General features: G+C 40.7%; 1 protein-coding gene and 1 pseudogene across 1 annotated transcript in view; both read right to left on the bottom strand.

Annotated features, from left to right (window-relative positions):
* Window positions 1–20,177, bottom strand: part of PAPSS1 (3'-phosphoadenosine 5'-phosphosulfate synthase 1) — a 99,381-nt gene that overhangs the window by 68,655 nt on the left and 10,549 nt on the right. The window contains exons 2-5 of the mRNA XM_039238788.1: window positions 17,839–17,953; window positions 11,551–11,786; window positions 5,985–6,123; window positions 1,552–1,670 (exon numbers count right to left, since the gene is read on the bottom strand). Of these exons, the coding sequence (XP_039094719.1) occupies window positions 1,552–1,670; window positions 5,985–6,123; window positions 11,551–11,786; window positions 17,839–17,953 (609 nt within the window). The remainder of the gene's footprint in view (window positions 1–1,551; window positions 1,671–5,984; window positions 6,124–11,550; window positions 11,787–17,838; window positions 17,954–20,177) is intronic.
* On the bottom strand, window positions 12,320–12,658 carry LOC120236142 (annotated as a pseudogene).

Below are 20,177 nucleotides of genomic sequence, written 5' to 3'. Positions count from 1 at the left end.
GCCCCTACCCCACTCACACAAGCTCACTCTCTCTCTCTCAAAAATAAACATTAAAAAAATTTTTTTAATCTTTAAAAGGCATATCAGACTGGAAGTCGGTGACCAGTTAAGAAAATATCAGGTAGTGCAAGCTGAAAACCATACAGGGCAGTTTGAAGTCTGTGTTTTCATTTCACAGAATCATGGAAAAAACCCAATGTAACACTAAATACAGGGTGGGATCCTGGATCGAATCCTAGTACGGGACAGATCCCTAGTGGAAAAACCTGTGAAATCCAAATAAATTTGTGCTTTAGTTTACAGTATCTTACCAGGGTTGACTTCTTAGTTTAGAGAAATGTTCTGAAGTCACGTAAGGTATTAAAATAAGAGGAAGCTGGGTGAAGGATATACAGGAACTCTCTGTACTATTTTACATTTACAGAAGAGTTGTAAAACTTTCTCAAAATACAGTTTCCTAAAAAAAAAAACCGCAAAATCACCTGCTCACTACAAAAAAAAAAAAAAAGGCTTCTATGTAGGTGAGGTGTCAAACCCAAACGATGCTACTCTATATAGGGCCCCAAAGAAGTGGTTAGGAATGAAAGTAAAGACAGAAGGGAGAGAGACGCCAGCAGCACCCATCACAAAGCGTAATAGCCCTTAGAAGTATCTGAACTACCTGGTTTTAACTATAGTCCTTAAAATGGCTTCAGAGATTCATGAGCTCCCTATATTATATATGAGAGTATCAATGTGTATTTCCCTGAGGTTCTATAAAACAATTCAGAATCACTGATCAGAAGGATTCCTCGGTGGCTCAGTCAGTTAAGCATCTGACTCTTGATTTCAGCTCAGGTCATGATCTCACCGTTTCATGGGTATGAGCCCACCACTGGGCTCTGTGCTGGCAGTGCAGAACCTGCTTGGGCTTCCCTCTCCATCTCTGTCTGCGCCTCTCCCACTCACACTGTCTCTGTCTCTCTCAAATAAAAACCTTTAAAATTTAAAAAAAAGATTTTCTAAATATGGAGACTGGACTAAACTCTGAGAGAGTCATGTGTCTAATAAATGGCTTGAGTGCTTGGGAAAATAGTCTGCCTCTTTATGTTTCCACATGCTCTGGAACCAGAGAAAGATCTTTATGTCCTGGAACCTTTCCCTGCCTAAAACCCAACCATAAGGGCATCATCATGTTGCACAGGTCAGATCTGGGCACTCTCTAAATGTCTAGGACAAGTTACCTGCATTATGTACCTCAACTTAAAAAAATACAACAATGCCAAGTTGTAGAACTAAATAATCAAGGCTGAATATTCTCTAGTAGGTACTTAAATGATAAAACCCTGGTAAAATAAAAGATTATCTGGCTCCCAAGCCTCCTATGGCTCACGCTGACCAAGGTACTATATACACTGATGCCCCCACAACACCTAACACAGGGATGTACACACTCAGAACACTGTCAGTACTACATATTCCATATTAACCACCACCTGGGTATTTTTGGTGGGGGAAGATGACAAGATGAATATACTTATTCTGATGATTCTCTCCTTGACGTTCTCTTACCCGTTCCTGTAGAAGTTCCACAACCTGCTGGACACAGTCGTTCACATCACAGGAGTCTGTTTTCAGGACCAATTCAGGAGCCTCTGGCTTTTCATACTCAGAATCAATTCCAGTGAAACCTACAAAAGGTACCCAATCATTGAAGGGCATAGAAATTAAAACAGGCTTCTGTCTTCAGTGCAAGTCTCTGCTATGGTCAAGTTCGTATTTACGCTGCCCCTTCTGAGTTACAGGTTTATAGTATTCAAACGTTTCCTTGGGAGAAGATTTCTGATTAAACTTTTATTTTTCCTTTAAACACATACAAGTGATTCTCACTCATAGTTCAGTAAGGTTGCCACGAACACTAAATGAGTGACCACTGAAACCACTGGCTCACAGGGGAAATATAGGGTCAGCTTCCCGCAAGCCTCAGTCATCATAAGACTTTTGGACACCTCTTTGCAGTATGAAAGCTAAAACATGAAGGCTGGGTGTCGTTTTGTTCCACTGCAGCTGGGAACACATACTGGGGGGTGGGGAAGCTAAAATGTTTGCCACTCTGGGTGTGTCCACAAGTGACTGCCTAAGTACCAGGAGTACTGATGTGGGGGGGTTAAAAATTTTAGCGGGTAGGGAAACTTGCAAATACAGAATCCTCGAATAATGAGAATTGACTACAACTTCTTCTGTCACCTTTTTTCTTTTAAGTAAATGTCCAAACTGCCTATGAATAAGTAGGAATGAATCCAAGTGATCCAAGGCATCTCAGTGTCTCCACAGGAAGACAGAATACGGTACCTAAACCCTGGGCATAAATCAAACTAGAGGAGGTTTTTTCCTCACAGTGCAAACACTGACACCAAGTTAATCTGTCCATTATATTCACAAGATTATCTACAGCCAAACTGAAGCTCTATAGGCTTCCTCTGCTACCAAGATTAAGTGTTCAAGACAAATTAACCACTATTAGCTTATGCAAAACATAAATATGGAAAGGAATCTTGTCACATCACAAAATGCATTCTACAATCAAACATAATCAGTTTATGTATCAACCACTATTTAGATTTTCCCTTTAAACATGCATTACCATGTAATTCCCAAAAAGAGAATACAGGATGACTTCCAAGAATGGGCCAGCTGAGCTGAAGATATGTTGTTCCTCTCTTGTACCCCTGACATGACCCCATACAGAGGTCATTTGGGGCTTGTCTGCCTTGACGTGTTTAAGTCAACCTTGCGTTTAAAATAGTAAACATTACTCTAAAATCATGACTATTGACAGACAGCCTCTTCTCTGTTGTCCTGCCCACCACCTTGTGGCATATTCAATAAACTTCTATCTCCTTAAAAAAATAAATAAATAAAATAAGATAATTACTCTTAAGAGGTATAGTCTCCAAGAGTCCAAAATGTATACAAGTTTACAGCCCATTTGTTTCTTTCTATTTCATGTTTCAAAGTATCACATGAAGTCCTGAATCCAAGAAGTGTATTACCAATATTCCTAACAGTATTTAGTGATGAGTCACAATAAGTAGCAAGGGAAAAATAACTCTGGTTAAAACACTAGCTCCTAAGCTCTAACTCTCAAATGCAGCTGAACAATGCTACCGCCAGGTCCCACCTGCATTAGATTCTGATTTGGCCTTGGCAAAGGATTTTTAAAAGTTTACTCAGGCAAGATGTGGTTTATCTATAGCATGGAATACTACATGGCAATGAGAAACAATGAAATCTGGCCATGTGTAGCAACATGGATGGACCTTGAGGGTGTTATGCTGAGCGAAATAAGTCAGGCAGAGAAGGACAAATATCATATGTTTGCACGTATAGGAAGATTAGGAGGAACTTGACGGAGGAACAAGGGGGAGAAGAAGGGCGGAAATGGTAGGGGAAAGGGAGAGAGGCAAACCATGAGAGACTCTTGAATGCTGACAAAAACTGAGGACTGATGGATGTGGGGGGGAGGGGGGGGGATGGGCATGGAGGAGGGCACTTTGGGGATGAGCACTGAGTGTTATGTGGAAACTAATTTGACAATAAACTATTTGTAAAAAAAAAAAAAAAAAAAAGTTTACTCAGGTAATGCTACTGCGCAGCAAAGGCTCAAAACCACTGTGTTAGAAGATTTGGCTTATCATTTTAAAATTCCAGGAATTCTCTTTCTAGCTAATTTATTCCTTAAGTGATTACAGTAAGTATATGCTTAAGCACAACATTTATATTTAAGTTGATAATAACTACTTGAGCAGTAATCATGAAAATAATCTAGGATTAGAATGGTTGACAGAGATATTTATACAGTTATTAAATGTCACCAAAAAAGCCTATAAAAGCCTGAGGTGTGCTGAATGTATACAAGCTCTTCTCTCCTTGAACATTTACCATCACGGCTCTGACACAGCATTTATAGGGAACTTTTCAAGCACCATTCCAATAATGAGTAAACAGTTTTTAAAAACTAACAGCTCTAGGGGCACCTGAGTGGCTCAGTCAGTTGACTAGGGGTGCCTGATTTCAGCTCAGGTCATGATCTCAGAGTCGTGGGATCAAGCCCCACGTCAGGCTCAAACTGAGCATGGAGCCTGAGATTCTCTCTCTCCCCCTCTGCCTCGCTTCCCCACTCATGCGTGCTCTCTAAATAAATACATACATACAACTCTACAATCAGGAACTCTAACACATATATTTTAATATAAGGAACATTTTATTAATGTCTACTCAGAGAAATAGACAAAAAAACACTCAAAGTCAGTAACACAAAAAAAACTAAGCTAATACACACTCCCAAATATAGAATGCAAATCGTAAATGACTCAAGGTATTTTGCATGTGGTCTTTTCATCTTTACATCTCAGCACCAAACATATAGCTTGCAAACAAAAAGCATTAATCAATGTATGATGAACATCCAATTTCCATTTCATCTTCTAATCTATCCAGTCAGCATTTACTACGTGTGTATCAGGTATTAGGCTTTGGGTCTCACATTGTGCTAAACTCTAATGATACAAATATATATATTCAAGACATTATCCCTGTTCACAAGTAGCTTACTCCAGTCAGAGAGACAAATCTACCTCCCTCACCAATCCATCCTTGCAAAAACAACAAAGCTAACTAAAATCAAAATAAGACTTAGACTTCAGGATCCTGGACACATCATTTTGCTTCTCTCTGCCAAATCCGTAGTATGAGAAACTGAAGTGAAAATTGACCATCGACAGAGAGAGGTGGACACAGATGATAAAGAGCTGAACTGGTTTCCCTCCTAATGTCATAAACTATTCAGGTCTAGCAACCTGTTCTCTTTGAGTCGAGAAAGCACATGCTTCATGGATGAAACGGAGTCTCCATGGTGGCACAACTGAATGGAAGCCTTGTCTACAGATCCAGGTTTCACCACGGCAGGTGGAACTTACCCCAACTGGTAAAGTGTCACCAGGTGCAAACATGAAAGAGCCCAGAATAACAGCATAGTCCTTCCTGTTCCACATTTTCCTATGCAGAGCCAGAAGCTGATGACAAAATCTTGAACTCACAGAGCTCCTAGGAGCTCCTGTGACAGTCCCAGCCTACTAATACTCTCTTTTGGGAAGGCATCAACGTTACCTGCGTGAATCACTAATCCCTCCACAGTGCTGAGTAACTGATCCCTGGCCATGTCCTTGGTTAACAATAATAGAAAAGAATATTAAATAATACCTAGAAGATAAATATGATTGGTATCAAAGGTCACAGCAGACAGATTCTAAATGTCTACGTCCAATGCTCATCGTAGTTGTAACTCTAGAAGCAAACCATAAAAATTTTTAAAAATCAAGGTATCTCTATTTTGATGGAATCAGCGATACGTTAACTCAACCTAATGCAACAAACGTACACAGAATGAACAAGGAATCATTCCACACCATGATATAAATAAGAACAAGGCAGTGTCTTTGCTTTCAAAATGTTTATAATTCAGGCATCTTCCCATGCTCTATGGAATTTCCTTCATTTTCACCAGAACAAAAAGCAGAAGTGGCAGTGGCTCTGCCATGCAGTCTAATGCACCTCATTATACCAAGTAGGCTTCCAAGGGTCCTCAAAGTCCCAACCTTCTAAAACCCTGTCTTGTGAGTAGGATTCCAACCTGACCAATGCCCACTGAGTCTGACACACAATGCCAGGCACTGCTGGCAGGCTTCTGAGACACAAGAGTGCATGGCGTAAGACCCACTTTTTCTTCTCAAGGAGCTCCAACTGTTTGAATACTCCCAATCTCTTCATAAAGACGATCAGTCTCAGATATAAGAGGATAAAATACGCAAAGGGAAATCTCGCTGGCTCAGTCAGCAGAACATGAAGCTTTTGTCTCAGGGTTGCACGTGAGCCCCACACTGGGTATAGAGATTATTTAAAAATAAAGTCTTTTTAAAAGAAAATGCAAGCAAAGAGAAACTTACCTTTAATTTCTCCAGCCCGTGCTTTTTTGTAGAGTCCTTTGACGTCCCTCTGTTCACACACATGCAGAGGGGCATCAACAAATACTTCAAAAAACGGTAAACTTGCACCCTCATGAATCTGCCTTGCATTGTTGCGATCCTTAGAAAAAAGATATACAGAAGCATAATAAATAGTGCTCATATGAATCAAAGGTACTATAAAGGATCAGGGATGAGTAAAGGTGCTTTATCAGCTGAATCAGTGAAAAACTAAATATTAGACAAAACTTAATTTATACTTTAAAACATAAACTGGAAAAAATTTAACCCAAGAAATTACTGCTTCATAATAATTCTAAAATTGGATATTCTAAAAAGCCAAGGTATTGGGGAGTTCCAGGAAGAAAAAAAACGGATGTCCTGTAAAAATTTTCTCCAAAAAATTTTGGAGAAAAAATGGGGAACCAGAGTCAAAGCCCAGCCTGAATTCAGGTGCCATCAAGCCTCTCAAAACATGTTCAATCTTAGCCTGAGCTGGCTTGAGAGCAACTTCACTTCCCAAGAAGTCCATTCAGAACCCTGAAGGTGGTTTATCCACTCACCAAATACAAGGTCCTGCAGCCACTTCTCATCTCCAGCATTCCCAAACCTTCACTTTTCTGTCCTCCCCCGAACCCCCAACACTCTGGTAATCACCTTCATTGCTCCGTCCTGTCCTCTGGAATGGTTTCCTTTCTAAGTCAAAATCTTCCTTCTGTCTAAGCTAAAACTGCATCTTCCCCTGAGATCGGCTCACCTTCCTGTACTCAAGCACAAGCTCCACGTTCATACTCTGGACACAAGGAGTGCCAACATCTCCAAAGCCAGCCCTGCAACTCCCACCACTCTATCCCCACACGGCTCATTTCACACTCACCTCTCTCATGGCCCTTACGTCCACTGTCAACTACTCTCCTCTTCCATGTTTCTAAAAGAAAATCCAGAGGCACGAATGTTCTCAATCTCCTCTCCGCCGTATAAATGTATCCACATGCCCAGCAACCTCTGTCTCCCTCACTCCTGCTACTCCTTCCTCCCTTCGGATTCCAGAGCCATCTCTCTAATAGACCTTCCTCAATGCATTTCCCCCATCCATCTGAAATCCCCTGCTCTTCCCTCTCTGCCAGCGTTTTCCCCTGGCAACAAGTCATTTATCCATTAAAAACCCAGGGGCACCTGGGTAGCTCCGTCGGTTGAGTGTCCAACTTTTGCTCAGGTCAAGATCTCATGGCTGTGAGTTTAAGCCCCACGTCCAGCTCACTGTTTTTACCAGGGAGCCTGCTTCAGATCCTCCTTCTGTCCCCCTCTCTCTGCCCCTTCCCTGCTCGGGCTCACTCGTGTGTGTGCATGCGCGTGCGCGCTCTCTCTCTCTCTCAAATAAATAGTTGAAAAAAAAGTGAACTGGGTGGCTTGGTAGGTTGAGTGTTTGACTCTTGATTTCAACTCGGGTCATGAGCTCACAGTTCATGGGTTCAAGCCCCCACATCCGGCTTTGATGACAGCAAGGAGCCTGCTTAGGATTCTCTCTCTGCTCCTCCCCCACTCTCCAGAACTCTTGCAGTCTCTTTCAAAATATATAAATCAACATTAAAAAAAAAGTGAACTAACACATCACACAAAAATCCCTTAATCATAAGTACTCTTCAGCCTTTGAATTACAGGACTTTCTGCTGCTTTTCACACTACTAACTCTATGTATTCCAATGATACTACTTCCTGATCATTTCTAGGCAGGCTCCCATGGGCTCCTCCTACTTCCCCATTCCTTCAACACTGGTGTTGCCCACAGTCCATCGGGAGCCCACTGCTCACATTAAGTCAGTCCTTGAGCACCAGTCTTCAGGGGTCAACTACAACATACACACCAACGCTTAACCCTGAGCCCTGCCCTCTCTCCTGGAATTAAACACACATTTACAACATCCTCCTAAATATACCCACCTGGAGATCTTACAGGTACCTCAAACTTAACATGTCCATAATGGAATTCATTCTCTTTCCTCCCAAGCTGGCATCCCCACCTATACTGCCCAAATCAGAGATGACAGCACTATTCACCCAGAATCCCTAGAGATGTTCTGGTTCCATGCCCCACGCCCCTCTGCTTTCTGCCACAAAGTCCTTCAGATTTTGCCTCTAACTGTTACACCAACCCAATTTGCACTTCTTCCCTACTCCCGAGTTCAACCTCATTCCTGGTCAACGGCAACAACAGGCTTTTAATCATCTGCTGGCCTCTAGCTTTGATCTGCTCAAAGCCATACCCTAACACTGAATGACAGAGGATGAAAATCCTACCATGTCACTAACTTTTCAGAGATTCCCCACCACCATCAGGGTAAAAGCCAAGCTTCTTAGTGGAGGCATCAGGCCTTCTATACCTGGTCCCACCTTTCTCAGTCTTACACTTGATATTCTTCTATTAATAATTAAATACCTGCCCAGGCTACCAGGCTGTTTGGGCCTTATGCCTTAGCCATCCCCCCTGCCAAAAACCCTCCACCTCTCTCTTGTGCCTAAAGCAATGCTTTCCTCATAGCACGGTTCTGTGGTGAAGTCCTCCAGGAAGCCCACCCTGCATCCCCAGGCTGACAGAGGGCCCTTGCTTCCTCCAGCTTCTCAGAATACCTGCTATATACCTGTCATAGATCTTATTCTGATGTATCTTTTCATTAGCTTTATAACCATAGCATGTGGCAGAGTGATTAAGGTGTGGCCTTAACTGATTCCAACTGTCCTTTTATATGAAGGTATTTCCAAGTTTCTGTCCACTGCCCTCCTCTCATTCTATACAACTCTTCTACATACTCTATGTGTACTGAACTTCGACTAGGTTTTAATTAACAAAGTTAGTGATTCCTAAATCTATCTCAATTCTACACAGCTTTCCTGAACTCCAGAAGCAATTTTCCAATAACCTACTTGGATACTCTACTAGGATTTCAAACCTAACCCATCTAAAATGAAATAGTCATCTCCTCCCTGCCCCTCCTATATTTCCTAACTCAATCATACCATATTCTATTCAGAAAGAACCATCATTCACGTTCACCCCAAATTCAGCAATCAACCAGGCACCAAGTTCTACCGATGCTACAGGTTCAAGAGCCTTCAAATACGCCCCAACTTTTCCATTCCCATTGTCACTGCTTGAATTCTCTCCGAAAGTCTCCTCACTTGTCTCCTATCTCCAGACCACTCTCATTCCAAGCTTCAAAGGTGACCTTACTAAGATGCAAACCCAGAGATAGTGTCCCCTAGTACAATCTCAAACTGTCAAGTTTTGCCCTATGGAACCAAGACCTGAGCAGTCAAGGTTCATCATAGGATCTCCGCGAATAGCTCTAGCTTCATCTCCCCTCACATTCACCCTGCACAGCAGTCATAAGAAAGTACCTACAGTCCCCCAAAAGACCAAACTCCCTCACATTTCCGTGCTGCTGCACACACTGTATTATGTCTTCTGTTAAAATAGCTTTATCCCTCTGTTCTCAATAGTATGCTCTGATTCACCCTCCATCACTCATTTCAAGCAGCATCTCCTCTGTGATTCTTCCACAACACCTTTGATATACATTTACTTAATCACCTGCTTCAACATATTGTAACTGTTCACATCTATGTTCCCACCAGACTAGCTAGGAACTACCACGTTTATTTTTAGGATGAAGATGCCCAAGTTCAGTGGTGACAGAATAATACACATATCCTATATTTTAGGTTTGATGCAAAATATCACAGATTTTGACATGGCCTAAGAACAGTCCAAACTTCACTCTTAGTGCTTTTAGAGGTAAGAGCAACAAACTTTGCTCCATACTATGGAAACAAGGAGGCCAAAAATCAGATCAGTATATGCTTTTAGAAATCCAGCTGACAGCTCTCCAAATTAAATGTTACTTTCTCCTCTTCCAAGAGTTGCAAAGATTTCCAGAAAGTGCAAGAATATCAGTTATTATGACAAAAACTGTATATCAATGATTCAAGAACTCAAACAACTATCATTCTCTTACACACTTCATAATCCGGTATACTTTAAATGAATGTATTGATGCTGATCCCAATGTTTCAGGAAAAAGAAAGTACCTAGTTCTCACTGGACCCTTTAAGACTCCTGCCATGGTTCAATTAAGTGAATCTTTATAATGAACACTCCATCTGACACTTACCTAGAACTCTTACGGTTCACGTTTTGTTTTGGCTTTTTAAAAAAAGTACACGTAACCATCCAAATTCATGATACAACACTAGAATTATGCTATTATTTATTATATTTACTCAATACTTACTACACACCAGAAACTGCTGAAAGCTTTGAACATATGATATACTTACTGCTCAGAACAACACTAGGAGGTAGGCATTACCTGAACTTAGGAAGGTCAACTCAACAGGCCAAGGTCATAACAGTAACTGGCAGAGCTGAGATTCCAACCTATGGTTTCTGGCTCCAAAGCCCCTGCCTTTAAGTACATAGCAATTCACCTGCTCTTTCACATCTGTACTATGCTGTCATTTAACAAACACTAAATCTCTACTGTATTCCAGAAGCTGGGCTTGGCATCAAGATTATAAAAATAAGTAAGGTGTAGTTTCAGCCTTTAAGGAGCCAGGAAGGTTTAGAGGCAACAAAGAATGATGGGTAAGAGCATGGATTCCAATGATAATGTCTACGTACAAATTCTTGCTCTACCATGTACAGTGACCCTGCATAATTTACACCTGTTTCCTCATCTCTGTCTTTTTCACTGGGTGAGTTCATTCATGGTATATAGCTGGCATTTAATAAATGTTAGCTGCTTTATTTTTATTTTTGCTGCTGCTACTACTACTACTACTGCTACAGTTGCTGCCACTATTAGCACCACCAACCAATGAACTGGTATTTATAATAAAATAATGTATTAGGGCACAATAAAAGGGCACCGAAGACAGGTACCCCACAAAGGCCGAGGGAGCAAGAGAAGGCACTCAGGAGGAGGAGGAACCTAACCTGAGTCTGAAAGCATGAACAGGAGTCAACTGATGCAGACAAGAGAGGGATCAGCAGAAGAAGAAGAGTGCCTTGCAGGCAGGGGAACAAAAATCTAATGTGAGAAACAACATCATGATTTTTTAAGAGAACTACAAAAAAGTGATTTGATGCTAAAATAAGAGGAGGAATGTGATGAAAGAGGAGAGTGCTTCTTTCTGTGAGCAAAGAAGCCATGGTCAGGCACATTTTAAGAAACTTGAGACTTTCCCTGGTGTCTGACACACATTGAGTATTTATTATACATTTACTGAATTGAAAAGTCAAGCTTGAAATAATGTGGCCACTAGCTTGAGGTCAACAAGTTTGGTTATACTTTTGGGAGGCAGGGGCAATCATAGCAGGTTTTACTAAAATGGAATTTACTCAGAAAAGTGCCAGCACAGAAGTGCTGTAGGTTAACTATTTTAATTTGAATTTAGCCTCGAAGCATATGTGAGTATTTCAATTATTTGTTTTGCCTGACACCATCTCACTCAATGACGTCAGAACAGCAAAGGTACAAAAGCCACATACCTGAGTGTAAGGGGATATAAAACTTGTGATGCACACTAAGCCAGCATCTGCAAACAGCTTGGCAACTTCTGCAATGCGTCGAACATTCTCTTCTCTGTCTTCAGGACTAAAGCCAAGATTCTTATTGAGACCCTGGCGGATATTGTCACCATCCAAAGTGTAGCACGGGATACCGTGGCAAACCAAGTACTCCTCCAAAGCCATGCTCACTGTGGTCTTTCCTGCTCCAGATAAGCCTAGAATTAAATCATCCAAGCACATTTCATATGCCAATGTCAGGAGAACTACTCAGTAATAAAGAATTTAAATCACGGGCTTTATAACACTTGTTACGCATAGCAATCCCTCAGTAACACTTATCGCATGTTTCTCTGTAAGATTTAGATCTTAGCTAGAAAAACATCTATAGTTTAAACATTTGTGTTTTTTAAATAGACACTGATGTAAAGTAGTACATTTGCAGCTCAAATAGTTCTAAATTGTATTATTTCAGGTTTACCCAACTTTAACTTTTTTTAATGTTTTATTTATTCTTAAGAGATAGAGACAGCACAAGCAGGGGGTGGGGCAGACAGAGAGGGAGACACAGAATCCGAAGCAGGGTGCTGGCTCTGAGCTGTCACCAGAGAACATGACGTGGGGCTCGAACTCACAAACTGCGAGATCATGACCTGAGCCGAAGACAGGCATTAAACCGACTGAGTCACCCAGGCACCCCTGGTTTACCCGACTTCTAAAAAATGTTTCAGGGCAGCTGCAACTACAGATTTCAACTCTGTTGATTATTTTTTTGCCCATTCTCCTTTCTTTCCCAAATAATTTCTTTCAGATACGGTGCAAAGTGAAATTTACCCTGCTCATATTTTGTCCACTGCTTTTAAGGAAAGACCTTCTGCCTCGTGCTCAGGTCCACTGTTCGCTTAATGCAAAACAAACTGTCATTCTACAAGTTCTCAGGAAGACGTATGGCCTCCTTCACATCATCATGCTCATATATGGAAATATCTTGCATTAACCTCAGTTTATTGAACCCTGCAGCACTGTAACACCATTTTCAAATACCCTCCAGCCACTGGCTTGATGCCTCAACAGCAGGCCTGCTCGCCATGTTGACCCAAAATGGCAGCGCTGCATACTCCAGCATTTGTTTTTAATAATTCCTATCTATGCCCAAAGGTATCCTAGAAATTGTTTAGTTTTCAGAGGGCAGGTATTCACTTTGTCCTCTTGTTACCACTACTCCAAAGCTGCATGCCACCTTAAAAACTGTTATATGCCCCAATTATTCCTGGCGAAGGAAGAAAAAGGACAAATGTAAGTAAAGATAAACATCACAAAGTTATCTCTATATCCTAGAGTCAAAACCTCCCATAGACAACCATGATAAAGGTATCTGAGAGTCCAGTTTAAATGAACTGTAAATAATATCCTCATTTCAACTCACCTTCCTGTACCAATGATGTTTATTCATTAAACAAGAAGGAAAAGGAAACCATACATTCATACAGAAACACCATCCTGCTGAGTATGTAATTATAGAATTCACAACTAAGGTGGTTACGAGGCAAGAGATAGCCATGTATGGACTTCCTTGAAAGAAGTCATGAAAAGTACAGCTGATATGTTAAGAGGACCAATGGTGTTGAGGCACCTGGGTGGTTCCGTCAGTTAAGTGTCTGACTTCAGCTCAGGTCATGATCTCGTAGTTCATGAGTTGGGCTCTGTGCTGACAGCTCAGAGCCTGGAGCCTCCCTGGGATTCTCTCTCCTCCTTTCTCTGCCCTTCCCCCACTTGTGCACCCATGCACATGGTCTCTCTCTCTCTCAAATAAACTTTAAAAATAAATAAACTTAAAAAAGAGGATTAATAGCATTAGTTGCTTTCTATATTAAAAACTTATACTAATGAACATGGCAGATGGTATTTTCCAAAGATGCCCACAACAGAATTTCCACCTTGCAAGCTCTCAATGTGACATCGCCACTGTCACGTCAATAGGCAGAGTCTAATTCCCTACTCTTGAATCTGGGCTGGCCTTAGGACTCACCTGTCGCCAAAAGGATGTAGTGAAAATGACAATGTGTGACTTCTGAGGCTGGGTCAGAAAATGCTATGCAGCTCTTCTCTGGACACTCCATTTGATAGAAGCCTGTTATTAAATACCCTGAGGCCACCGTACACTAAAGATCACAAGCAAGTGTTTCAGCCAGCTAAGCTCCCAGCTGACAAGTGGCATCAAGTGAGTTAGTGATCACTGATGCCAGCCAGGTGAGCCTTCAGAAAACTGCCACCAAGCCAGACACCAGGCAAACCGCCCCACTGAACCCTCCGAAATTCCTTACCCACAAAATGGGAAGCGAATTAAAATGGTTGCTTTACACCACTAGGTTTTGGGTAATTTCCTACACAGCAACAATAACTGCAATAAAGACATGGAGGCAGGGGGAGGAAGAGGAAAAACAGTTTTCTGTTTTTTATTGTTTTTAACCACCAGTTGGGCAGTAAGTATCAAAAAAAAAAAAAATACCCTGAAACCTTAGACTTTTTATACAGAACAACCTAAATCATAATAAAAGTGCCTATTTATACATATATGTATATATTTACTTTATATATACATATTTAGTTTGAAACAAAGTAAGAATACAGACTGCTGAAAATTTAATTACTGACACAGGAAGTTTCACTGAGATTATAGTGAACACAGACAAAAAGACAAAAACTAAAGCAGTTAGAGAAAATTAGTAGAGAATTACAAGACAGATAATCCAAAACTCAGATAAGGAATATGTGTGTACCTGAAGAAAAGAAACCAAATGTGCTGGATCGAATAATCCCCCACCCCCAATTTATATAGATCTGGAACCTCAGAATGTGCCCTTAGTTGGAAATAGGGTCTTTTGTGGATGTAATTAAATTAAAATGAGGTCATACAGTATCAGGACAGGCACTAAATCCAGCAACTGGTGTCACTGTGACAAGGCCGTGTGAAGATGAAAGCAGGGGACAGAGTACTGCATCTATAAACCAAGGAAGGCCACAGGCTGTCAGCAACCTCCAGCAGCCAGGAGAGAGGACAGCAGCACATTCTCCCTCAGGGCCTCCAGAAGGAATCAACCCTACCGAAAAATTCATCTCACACTCCCAGCCTCCAGAACGTCAAGAGAATAAATTTCTGCTGTTGGAAGCCTCCCTGTTGTTTTGAAGTGATTTGTCACAGCAGCCCGGCGAAACTAGTACGCCGACCAACATAGAAATATAAAACAAGAATGCTTATCTGGAGTACAATCTGAGAAAAAGCAAACTATGTTCCAGGAAAATGACAACCCACTCCATACCCTGACAGATCCTGATTAAGCTAGTGAATTGTGAGAAAAAGAAAGAAATCTTTACTTCCAGGGAGTCTGGGTGGCTCAGTTGCTTTAGCAGCCGACTTTGGCTCAGGTCATGATCTTGGGGTTCTTGAGCTCGAGCCCCACCTTGGGCTCGCTGCTGTCAGCACAGAGCCCATTCCAAATCCCCTGTCCCCTTCTCTATCTGCCTCTCTCCCTCTGTGCACTCATTCTCAAAAAGAAAAAAACAGAAAAAGAAATCTTTACTTCCATTTCCAACAATATTGTCCAAAAAACAAATCAACAAAGGCTATAGATTTGACAACATAATTAACAAGCTTGATCTAATGAGCATATATAAAACATGGCACACATCGGAGGAATATTCTTTTCAAATTTTTTTCAACATTTATTTATTTTTGAGACAGAGAGAGAAATAGGGCAAGAGCAGAGGAGGGGCAGAAAGAAAGGGAGACACAGAATCCGAAGCAGGCTCCACGCTCTGAGCTGTCAGCACAGAGCCCAACACGGGGCTCGAACTCATAGACTGCAATATCAGGACCTGAGCCAAAGCTGGACACTTAAACAACTGAGCCACACAGGCACCCTGATATTCATTTCAAACATATAATTATAAAAACTGATTATATACTAGACTATAAAGCAGGCACCAAAAAATCTGATACACAGTATTTACAAACATCATTAGCGGTAAGATAAATGGAATATACCATGCAAGAAAAGGATTACCTAGTATTCTAAAGATCAGTTTTCCCCAAAATTGACCTTTAGATACAATGGAATCCCAAACTAAATCCCTACCAGATTTTGGAGTTAAACCTATCACAAAATTTATACAATAATGCAAAGAGCCCCCACCCCCACCCCCCAAAAAAAGTCAAGACAGTCCTAATGAAGAATGAGGTAAGAGGACTTACTCCACTGGACTTCAAGACTTATAAATATATAGTATGTAAGACAGGGCGGCAATCACAGAGGAAGAGACCAGAAGAACTGATCAGAGTTCAGAAACAAATTCACCCATAAGCGGAAACCTGACATAACACAGCTGGCACTGAAGAAAAAAAAAAACAAACAAACCAGATGCTTCAATGTATGCTGTTGAGACAACTGATTATCCACATGCAAAAAAAAAGAAAAAAGAAAAGAAAAAGAAAATAGACCCCTCCCTCACACACAAAAATCAACTGCAGATGGATGAAAGACCTAAATGAGGAAAGGAAAACTTCTCAAAGAAAATATAGCAAAAGAACAATTTTTCAGGCTCCCAGATGAAAAAAGGAAAGCTCCTAAAAAGAAAAAACATCAAATTGGTCTCACACTTCTTCACATCCGTTAATATCAGATGACAAAGGAATAATGCTCCTTAAGAATTCCAAGACAAAGGAAGTATGAACCAAATATATATTTCACCTAGCCGAATCACTGTAAAAGACTGGCAGACATTCTCAAACATAAAAAACTCAGGGAATTCAGGACCTTCTGGGTGGCTCAGTCAGTTAAGAGTCTGACTTCAGCTCAGGTCATGGTCTCACGGTTCCAGAGTTTGAGCCCAATATCCAGCTTTATGCTGACAGCTCTGAGCCTGCTTCGGATTCTCTCTATCCTGCTCGCTCTCTGCCCCTCCCCCACTCACACATATGCATATGCTCTCTCCTTTGTCTCTCAAACTCTCAAAAACAAACATTAAAATAAGAAAACTCAGGGAATTCAAAATCCAGTGGAAGACTATCTTACAAAAACAACACTGAAATACAAACACTTAAAACTAGACCCAAAGAAAGAGCCCATGAATGGACACACCATAATAAAAGAACTTGTTGGTGAACTGGTGGATATAGAATTGACTTACTTACAGAGCTCAAACACAATCATGAAAATTAGCACAGATTTGAGCACAGAATGTAAACATTATGAATACGGACAACAGTGAAATAACAATTTAACAACAACCTAGACTTAAGAATGAGGAGATGAGAAGAATGTGAGGATGGGGTCTTCTTTCCTGTAGAAACAAATAGACTTGTCTACAACTGAAGCATGTAATTAAAAACACACAGAAAACAGGAATGCTGCTTTTCACTCATCAGCAAAAAATTTTAAGGATTGGTGATATCCATGTTGATGAAAAGATAAGGGGAAATGGACCCTCTCCCATGCTGTTGGTAGGGGAGTAAATAGGTACAAAATTTGGGTGGTTAGTTTGGCAAGATGCATCAAAATTTTAAATACGATTCCTACAAGTGAAAGAATGTATCAGTCTTACATGTTTATTCACTTTTGAGAGAGCCCAAGTAGGGGAGTGACAGAGAAAAAGGAAGAGGATCCAAAGCAGGCTCAGTGCGACAGCAGCAAGCCCGATGGGGGACTTCAACTCACGAGCCACAAGATCATGACCCAAGCCTCAGTCGGATGCTCAACCAACTGAGCCACTAGGTGCCCCAAGAATCCATCATTCTTAAAGCCGCCTCCAAAATCTAGATCACCTGACCCTCTCACCAGCTGCTCTGGCTGAGCCTAAAGGGAGACTCTTGAAGAACCAACACAAGAACCAATCAGAGGCCAAAGCAAAAACTCATTTTTGTGAAACTCTTTATCACTGTTTTTCTTCACACAGTGACGTTATTAGCTTCTTGAAGGCAGAATCCAGGTCTTGGTGCACGCAAAAGTTTATAGAATATAATGGAGTCATTAACTAGAAAGTAGTTTTAAGATGCATTCTGGTTTCCCCCTTTATTTCAATAGCAATTCTGTAAAGATCAAAAGGAACTCACAAAAGGAAATAGATTAGGACTAAGCAACGTTGCCAGGTACATATAGTGATGCTCCAGACACATGAACGGCTCAAAACTTAAACTGATACCCTTAATCCTCGTTCAAGACTGTCTATAAACACTGCTTTTGAAATTAAATGGTTTCTCTCTCGTGACCTTACCTGTCAGCCAAACTGTACAACCACGAAAACCACCTCTGGTCCCCACGACCTGACCTCTCTTGTTCCTGCTGACATGGTGAGCTTGATAGGTGACATTAGTAGCTCTCTGCATCCCCTGGAAAAAAGAAAAAAAAAAAAAAAAAAAGAATTCTGATTTACCTCAGTTCTTTAAAAAGTAAATACATATTTCTTGCCATCACTATTCTACATTACATGCCAAAAGCAAGGAAAAAGATTAAAAGTTTTCTTTTCTTTATAGTACCTAGCATGGTGTTTAGTGCTTTACCAATTAATTTAATTAATAATTTAATTAATTCAGGTAATTTGACTAATAGTTGGATTAATTCGGCCCTCAGAGCCACCCAGGAACACAAAAACTCTTCCTACTGTGATTTTATAAATGAAGATGTTAAACCCAAGAAAAGCTACACAACTTGCCCAAGTTCCAGTAACAAAGGAGTGGTGGACTCCATAACCCAGTCCTTTACTCACTTAGGCCCTACCACTATACCATGTGAACTAAACAGGTTCCCTACCCTCACTGGGCTTACATCACACTGGGGGAGGCAAAGCAATAAAACTTTATGTCATATCAGAGCATGACAAGTGCACTATAGAAAATAAAACACAGTAAGCTGAAAAGAGACATCAGGGATGAGTACCTTTTTAGACAGGATGATCAAGAGAGGCCTCTAAGAAGGTAGCATCTAAGCAGACTCCTGAACAAAGTGTGGACATTCCTTCCTTCCAAACTTTGTTCAGGAGTCTGCTTGTAGCATGAAATGCATGATGGGAAAAAGTGGACTGCATTGCTTACTTGTGGTTATTCCACAAAAAAAAAAAAAGAAAAGAAAAAAAGGAATGCAATCATTCTCCCAAATATTCTTCTTCAACAAAAATGGTATAAATTTACACAGGCCTCAAAATATGCGAATAGACATTTCTCCAAACAAAAAATACAAATAACCAAAAAAAAAGCAGATTAAAAGACGTTAAACATCATTAGCCACCAGAAAAACGCACATCGAATCAAAACCGCAAGGAGATACCTCTATAATCCACCAGGATGGCTACAATCAAAAAGACAGTAACAAGAGCTAGTGAGAATACAGAGAAATTAGAATCTTCATACATTTGTGGTGAAAACGTAAAATACTACAGACACTTTGGAAAACAGCAGTTCTGCAAATGTTAAATATAGTTACCATATGACCAAATAAACTCCCAGATAAATACTCAAAGGAAAACATGTCCACACAACACATACATACCTAAGTTCATACCAGCTTTATTCATAAAAGCCAAGAAGTGGAAACCCAATTGCCCATCAGTTGATAATTAGATAAAATATTTTAAAATTTATATGATACATCCATTCAATAGATTATCTGGCAACAAAAAGGAATGAAGTACTCAGACACGTTACAACTCGGATGAACCTCAAAAACATTAGGCTAAGAAGCCAGTCACAAACACCCACATATGGTGTAATTCCATTTATTTGAACTGTCCAACACGGGAAAATCTAGAGAGACAGAAAAGCAAGTTAGTGATTGCCTCAGGCTGGGAGACTAGAGGGCAGGGGTGCTGACTGGTAATGGATATAGAGATCTTTCTGGGGTTATTAAAATGCTCTAAAAATGATTGTGATGATGGCTGTAAAACTGAAATATAATAAAAACCATTTATACATTTTAAACAGATAAATTGATTGGTATTGCAAAGTATATCTCAATAAAGTTCTTTCTACACAAAACAAAATGAAATAGAGTCTCTATTCTCTCCCTATGGAGCAAAACCATAATTTAGGTTCTTTTTAACAGCATGTCTTTACAAGATAGGTATGTGACAGCATTTTTTTTCCATAGGGTGTTTGTATGTGATACTGCTTATAAGCTCTTACTTTTTAAGACAGGTTTATTCATCATTCATTCAAAACAATTTACTGAATACAAACTACATGCTTGGCATTCCTCTAGGAATGAAACAAGTTTACAGTACCAATAAAAAGCACTGTCCTCATGGGACTTATCTAGGCCTCACTCCTAGTGCAATGGTTCTCAAAGTGTGGCCCCTGAGAAGCAGAATCAGCATCTCCTGGGAACTGTTAGAAATGGAAATTCTTGGGGCGCCCGGGTGGCTTAGTCAGTTAAGCGTCCGACTTTCGCTCAGGTCATGATCTCGTGGTTTGTGGGTTCGAGCCCCGCGTCGGGCTCTATGCTGACTGCCAGCTCAGAGCCTGGAGCCTGTTTCAGTCTGTGACTCCCTCTCTCTGACCCTCCCCTGCTCACGCTGTCTCTCTCTCTCTCTCTTAGAAATAAATAAAACATTAAAAAAAA

This window comes from Hyaena hyaena, unplaced genomic scaffold (assembly GCF_003009895.1).
Source record: "Hyaena hyaena isolate Hyena2069 unplaced genomic scaffold, ASM300989v1 scaffold_146, whole genome shotgun sequence".
In the NCBI taxonomy this organism is placed as follows: Eukaryota; Metazoa; Chordata; class Mammalia; order Carnivora; family Hyaenidae; genus Hyaena; species Hyaena hyaena.
Note: the sequence above shows the minus strand (reverse complement) of the source record. Positions and strands in the feature narration are given on the sequence as shown.